Source organism: Apium graveolens, chromosome 3, assembly GCF_009905375.1.
Source record: "Apium graveolens cultivar Ventura chromosome 3, ASM990537v1, whole genome shotgun sequence".
Lineage (NCBI taxonomy): Eukaryota > Viridiplantae > Streptophyta > Magnoliopsida > Apiales > Apiaceae > Apium > Apium graveolens.
In genome coordinates this window covers 214,092,725-214,100,839 of record NC_133649.1, presented here as the reverse complement: position 1 = coordinate 214,100,839, position 8,115 = coordinate 214,092,725, and the positions used below count along the sequence as shown (strand labels likewise).

At 29.8% G+C, this 8,115-nt stretch overlaps 1 protein-coding gene across 1 annotated transcript; it reads right to left on the bottom strand.

The window, feature by feature from the left end:
* Window positions 1-5,454: 5,454 nt before the first annotated feature.
* LOC141714801 (uncharacterized) lies at window positions 5,455-6,075 on the bottom strand. The gene has a single exon (XM_074518299.1). It carries the CDS (start codon window positions 6,073-6,075, stop codon window positions 5,455-5,457), a length of 621 nt encoding a protein of 206 aa, XP_074374400.1.
* Window positions 6,076-8,115: the final 2,040 nt, after the last annotated feature.

Here is an 8,115-nt window from a genome sequence, read left to right as displayed (position 1 = left end):
AGATACTTGTTCTTTTAATTTGTCTTGATTAATGTGCACAAGTCTTAATTCATTGACCTCTTTCTCAAGGTCTATGATCTGTAAACTTAACAGTTCATTATCACGACGTGCACAATCTAAGTTACCTCTTAGATGATAAACCATTTCAGCATCAGAAAGTTTTACCTCTATTCTTGACGATGAAGCTTTTCCATCAATAGCCATAAGAGCAAGATTTCCTTCATCTTCATCTTCACTGTCAGTATCATCCCAGCTTCTTCCCTTTGCCAGATAAGCCCTTTCAGAGTTCTTTCTTACTTGCTTTGGCTTCCTACATTCTGTGGCAAAGTGTCCCAACTCATTGCAGTTATAGCATCTAATGGTGCTCCGATCAACCATCCCTGTTTTGTATCCACCTTTCTGGAATTTGTTGTAGTTGGACTTGTACTTAAGCTTGGGATTCCTCTTGAATCTGACATGGGAGAATCTCTTGACAATTTGGGCCATTGACTCGTCTTCCAATTGCTCCAGCTCTTCCAAGGAATAAAAATCATCACTTGATTGATTTGTAGTAGGAGGATCATATTCTGCTACTAACATATTTTCCTCAGCCTTGGAATACTGTACCATTCTCTCCAATTGTTGAGATTGCTGTTGTTGTTGACCTTCAGCTACAAGTGCAGTAGATGTGCTGACCATTCTATCTTTCCCGTAGACTTCCTTTTGCTGAATCTGCTCCAACTCATAGGTTTTCAACACACCATAGAGTCTATCCAAAGAAATCTCACTCAGATCTCTAGCTTCTCTAATGGCAGTGATTCTATGTTCAAGATGAGTTGGCAGTGTTAAAAGAAACTTTTTGTTGACTTCCCTGATTGAATAATATTTCCCATTTATGTTCAGGTTGTTGATCAACGCATTGTACCTCTCAAACACTTCAGTAATTCCTTCTCCTGGATTTGATTTAAAATATTCATACTCAGAGGTTAGGATCTCCAACTTGTTCTCCCTAACTTCCTCTGTGCCTTCATTAATCACCTCAATAGTTTCCCACATGTGTTTGGAATTTTTACAGTTCATCACATGTCTGTTCATCAAGGGATCAAGGGAATCAATTAATATTAATTGAAGGCTGGCATCCAGGGAGGCTTCATCTTTTTCAGCAGGAGAAAAATCCTCAGGATCTTTAGGATAGGTTCTGGCTTTGGTGATCACAACATCATCTACTATCACCTCCGGTTCAATAAGCATCGGAGTTCTTATCCCCTTCTTTAACAAGTTTGAATATTTGGGATTTGCCACTTGTAAAAATAAGAGCATCTTCTTCTTCCACATAATATAATTTTCTTTATCAAATTGTGGAATTTTAACGGTTCCAACTTTTGTGAAGTCATTATGAATTTTTTAATGAATAAAAATTCAAGGAGTTGAAAAATCATAAAAGTCTAGGATCTTGATTTGTTCGTTAATCAGAAGGCTCTAATACCAATTGTTAGGTCCCAATGTGTTTGTAGAAGGGGGGGTTGAATACAAACAGTACCGAATAATCGAATTAAATGCGGAATAAAAAATATGAAACAAAATTCAAGTTAAATAAAAATATTATTAAACTTGAAAGGTGTTACAACAATTGTATCGATTACAAGGAATTAATCTCAAATTAATTATCACAAATCTAGAATAAATTCGACATGAACTTTTTCTATTTTTGTAATAAAAAGATTCAAATGCTAAACGCAATTTGAGATTAAGTTCTAGGGATTTTGATCCGCTAGATTGTTACACAAGAACAAGAGAATGATTTCTAGTTGATTGGATTTAACATTACAAACTAGAAATTATGATCTTGAATTAGCAGATAAGATGAAATATTTGGCTGCTTTTTCTCTCTGTATGTTCTTGACTTCTTTTCTGTTAAATTGTTAATTCTTGAATGGCTGCTTCTGTCTTTTTAATCAATCAACAAAATGAAATGAACTGGAATGACAATCCCATAGCTGGTAGGACTTTCGGTGAGACTATCCTTTGAACTAGCAAGACAATCTCAACAGCTAGCAAGACTTTCGGTATGACAATCAAATGAACTAGCAAGACTATCAGAATGAACTAGCAAGACAATCTCCTCCCAGTGTAACTTTCGGTGAGGCTATTAAAAATGGCCTGGCATGACAATCGGTATGACAATCCTGATTGTCATGCTAGTTCATTTTCAATTATCTTGCTGATTTAATGCAGATTTTAATCCAATTAAAATTCTGAAAAACCTTAATATTAATTCAGAATTAATTAATCAATTAATTCAATTAATCAATAAATTAATCTTTGCAGATATAATTTATTTTCTTAATTAAATTATATGACTTAATTAATTAATAGAGAATTAATACTAATCTTGAGCAGCAACCATTCTTCTGAAAATCTTCTGAAAATCACTGTCAATTATGAATCAATTCCACCACTTCAATGTTGACACTCGATGTACTGTCTGGTTCATGAGTGACTAACTTCTGTGACGTTTCTTCATGTCTTGACTTTGACACTTTAATTTTCTTCAGATTAAATCCTTGTAATTATCTGATACCCTGACGAGATCTCTGTCACTTGATTAAATCCACAATCTTGATTTGTATCACTGAGGCTTGATCAATTTCTTGAACTTCTTCCAGTGAATTAATTCCTCAAGTCTGTAGATGAACCTTGTCTCTGAATCCTTTGACATATATTACTTTGCGAGATCTCTTTGACGGTAGATCCACTATTTACTTATTACATTCTTATTTGAGTTGAGTTAAATCCTCGAATATACAAATAGGCTATGAAATATGCCTTACATTTATTATTTGCATATTTAGGATAAAATGCATAATAAAGACTTATAGAAAAGAATTCATGTCTTTTAGACCTTAATTTGATTTATTATTTGCATATTTAGGATAAAATGCATAATAAAGACTTATAGAAAAGAATTCATGTCTTTTAGACCTTAATTTGATTTATTATTTGCATATTTAGGATAAAATGCATAATAAAGACTTATAGAAAAGAATTCATGTCTTTTAGACATTAATTTGATTTATTATTTGCATATTTAGGATAAAATGCATAATAAAGACTTATAGAAAAGAATTCATGTCTTTTAGACCTTAATTTGATTTATTATTTGCATATTTAGGATAAAATGCATAATAAAGACTTATAAAAAAGAATTCATGTCTTTTAGACCTTAATTTGATTTATTATTTGCATATTTAGGATAAAATGCATAATAAAGACTTATAGAAAAAAAATCATGTCTTTTAGCCCTTAATTTGATTTATTATTAGCATGTTTAGGATAAAATGCATAATAAAGACTAATAGAAAAGAATTCATATCTTTTAGACCTTAATTTGATTTATTATTTGCATATTTAGGATAAAATGCATAATAAAGACTTATAGAAAAGAATTCATGTCTTTTAGACCTTAATTTGATTTATTATTTGCATATTTAGGATAAAATGCATAATAAAGACTTATAGAAAAGAATTCTTGTCTTTTAGCCCTTAATTTTATTTATTACTTGCATATTTAGGATAAAATACATAATAAAGACTTATAGAAAAGAATTCATGTCTTTTAGACCTTAATTTGATTTATTATTTGCATATTTAGGATAAAATGCATAATAAAGACTTATAGAAAAGAATTCATGTCTTTTAGACCTTAATTTGATTTATTATTTGCATATTTAGGATAAAATGCATAATAAAGACTTATAAAAAAAAATTCATGTCTTTTAGACCTTAATTTGATTTATTATTTGCATATTTAGGATAAAATGCATAATAAAGACTTGTAGAAAAGAATTCATGTCTTTTAGACCTTAATTTGATTTATTATTTGCATATTTAGGATAAAAGGCATAATAAAGACTTATACAAAAGAATTCATGTCTTTTAGCCCTTAATTTGATTTATTATTTGCATATTTAGGATAAAATGCATAATAAAGACTTATAGAAAAGAATTTGTGACTTTTAGCCCTTAATTTGATTTATTATTTGCATATTTAGGATAAAATGCATAATAAAGACTTGTAGAAAAAAATTCATGTCTTTTAGACCTTAATTTGATTTATTATTTGCATATTTAGGATAAAAGGCATAATAAAGACTTATAGAAAAGAATTCATGTCTTTTAGCCCTTAATTTGATTTATTATTTGCATATTTAGGATAAAATGCATAATAAAGACTTATAGAAAAGAATTTGTGACTTTTAGCCCTTAATTTGATTTATTATTTGCATATTTAGGATAAAATACATAATAAAGACTTATAGAAAAGAATTCATGTCTTTTAGACCTTAATTTGATTTATTATTTGCATATTTAGGATAAAATGCATAATAAAGACTTATAGAAAAGAATTCAGTACCCTTCCGCAATGAATCATTGCGGAAGCAAGTCCCATCCGCAATGAATCATTGCGGAAGCTTGAAACTTCTGCAAAAATCACACTTTGGTCACCTTGTTTCATTTTTTTATAATTTGGTCACTGCATATGAATAAATTCGAATTAAATAATAAAAACTCTTACAATTATTGCAGAAAATGCCTGGAACACTGAAAATTGTAAACAATAATTTCTGTATTTTTTTCACCATTTCTCATTTTTTTTCCATTTTATTTTGATTTTTTCCTTGAATAATATGTAATAATTCGAATTAAAAATAAAGAAAAAAAAATAAAAAAATGGACTTTTCTTAAAAATTAATCAAAAATTAGAGGAGACGCTGGAATTATCAAAAAATAGTGTCACTAATTTTTTTCACCATTTCTGACTTTTTTCCTTTTTTTATTTTTTTTTCTTTAATAATATGTATTAATTCGAATTAAAAATAAAGAAAAAAAATAAAAAAATGGACTTTTCTTAAAAATCAATCAAAAATTAGAGGAGACACTGAAATTATCAAAAAATAGTGTCACTAATTTTTTTTCACCATTTTCCTTTTTTTTTGATTTTTTTCCTTTAATTGTATTAATTTGAATTAAAAATAAAGAAAAAAAATATAAAAATGGACTTTTATTAAAAAATAATCAAAAATTAGACGAGAGACTGAAATTATCAAAAAATATTGTCACTAATTTTTTTTCACCATTTCTGACTTTTTTCCATTTAATTTTAAATTTTTTAAAAATTTAAAATTGAATTAATTCCTTAAAAATTCGAAGCTAAGGAAAAACAGGGGAAATAGGGGACCTTCCGCAATGAATCATTGCGGAAGGAAAGGCATTCCGCAATGAATCATTGCGGAAGTAGGTTTTACTCCCCTGTTTTTTCAGCTATTAATTTTTTAAAATTTGTACTTATAAAAAAAGTAAATTATAGCTCCAATACATACCAAATAATATTTAAAAGCCAAATTCAAATATGACATTCCAAATTCAAATATTACATTCCATTAATTTAAATTTCTACATTCAAATAGAATTAAATCATTTAAAATTTCTATTTGGATTTTTAAGACAACGCCTCCTATCATGTCCGGCCACACCACAAAAACCGCAATAACGGATTTTTTCAGTTGACGTCTCAATACCACTTTTAGACCTTCCTGAATTTTTCTTTGCTGTTGACGTCTCAATGCCACTTTTATACCTTGCCGAATCCTTCTTTCTTCCCTTTGTTTGTGACATTGGAGGATTGAATATTGGATCATGTTCATCGTAAACTTGGAACTCCTCCTCCATTCTTGAATTATTTTCTTCTTCACGAAACTTTTCAATCACGTAACATTTTCCTTTCTCAATCAAATCCATGACGTAATTGTATCGTGGTTTTGAACAACTTCCAAGAGCACCCAAACCTTGAAAAGATTTACACAAAGCACTATACCTTGCCGTTGTTGAATCACCAACATCAACAAGAACGGGAGGATTATAAGGCGAAAAACCATCAATTTTATTTGCGCTCGCCGTCCATCTTGATTTGATAAAAATTGTTGGTATCATGGTTTTTTGTTTCTTGTCAAGATAGCGTAGGATATGTTTGCAAAGCATCCCGGAATGTTCAAATTTTTTACATTCACAATCAATATTTCCTTCCAAAGAAACCATTACCCGATACCTTCTTCTAATATTCTCCGGCACATTACTAAGATAGGGGAGGTTTGTTTCTGACGGCTTCCAACCATGTCTTCAAAACCCATTTATATGAAATCTCCGTCTCATCCCGCATGAGTGCAAACCCGAACAAGATATTTTGGTAATGGTGATTGACCCCGATTATTGGTATAAACGGCATACAATACCTATTGGTCCTATATGTGGAGTCAAATGAAACAACATCTCTAAAATTCGTGTATGCGTTCAATGATCGATGATCAACCCAAACCAAACCTCTAACTCTATTTTCTTCATCCAAATCAACTCGATAGAAAAAGTTTCCAAAACTTTTTTCTTTCAATTGGCGTAGCAATGTCATCCCACTCCCCGCATCACCGGAATCGAACACCCGTCGTCGAATATCACGAATTATGTTACGAACATCTTGATTAGAAAATCCAAGTTTTTCCACACCACCCCATATTTCACCAAGAAATCTCATCGCTTTAGCGGTTTTAATGCCCGATTTATCAAATAACTCAAGCAATGCTCGGGTAACCGGATCTATATTTTTGGACCTTTGCATGAATTGTACTTTATCTGAGGTTACCATATCATGATCATGCTCTAATTTAACCAAAGTTACTTCCCATTTATCATTTTTAACTCTATGAGCGACACACATTCGAGCACTACAATTTGTTCTCGGAATTACATCTCCGATCCTTCTTTTTTCCTTTCTTTCATCATCAACATCCAATTTCGTACTAGAACCTAGTCTTCCACCCTTACGACAAATATACAAACGAGAGGAGATACCATTACCCCGTGAATGTCTATGAGTACTCCTAATAATAATCTCAAATCCAACACTTCTACCATAATCTCTATAAAAAATTTCGGCTTCATCCAAAGTGTTAAAAAACATACCAACGCAAGGCACAACACTATTCATATTTGACTTTAAAAAACCGTAACCTTTTTTGTCAAAACTCATATCATCATTTTCATCATCATCATCAACATCATCATCACTTATATTCATTTTCTCTTCTCTACAAAAATCATCATCATTCATTTTTCCTTTTCCCTTACAATCTCCCTCTTCTTTTTTATGATATTTCTCTTTTTCCATATACTCAATATCATCATCATCCATATTCTTTTTTTCCATATACTCAATATCATCATCATCCATATCCAATTTTTTCTTACATTTATAATTATCAACATCTATCAATTCATTAACATCATCTACAATAAGTTTACGATAAACCGGATTTTTCCCAACGGGTGTAAAATAATCAAAATCGTCATGCTCACTAGATGAACTTGAATAATTAAATAAATGAGATGCCATAGTAAAAAAAAAACTAACCTCTTTTTGGCTCCAAATTGAAAAATGATAGAGAAAAATGGTGGAATTGGGTTTATAAAGCAAAAAAGGAAGCTGGTAAGGTAAATTTAATGCACACTTCCGTAATGAATCATTGCGGAAGGTGTATTTAAAGCTTCAGCCAATCCACGCGCTAAAACGCGCATAAATTGTCAAAACATTAGTTCCTTCCACAATGAATCATTGCGGAAGCAAAAGCTTACGCTATGATTCATTGCGGAAGCAGTTTTGATAATTGTTTTTTTTTTGTTTTTTTTTGTGAAGAAAATAATTAGTAAAAAAATTTTAAAATTCATAATAACATTCATGTTACTTGTCAATATTACATAAATTTTTTATATCAAAAAATTATTTTTTTTGATTATTATTGTATATTTTGCCTTTTTTATGAAAATAATACATTAAATATTTAAAAAAATTGTCTAAACATATAATACTTAATTTTAATTTGTTTTTTATAATATAGGTATGTGAAAAAATAAATAAATATTATTTTGTTGAAAACATATATTAAGCACTTGATAAGTATGAATGAAGTACAATGTCTATTAGTAAGTTGTATCATTTCATTTGAAATTTCTAATATTGAATGTTTCATGTTATCTTCAACATTTAAATCTCCATTATTAAATTTGATGATAAATAAATTTGAATTT

Bases quoted from the DNA above. Each gene is read 5' to 3' on its own strand.
- LOC141714801 (XM_074518299.1), bottom strand. From the start codon at position 6,075: ATGGTTTCTTTGGAAGGAAATATTGATTGTGAATGTAAAAAATTTGAA.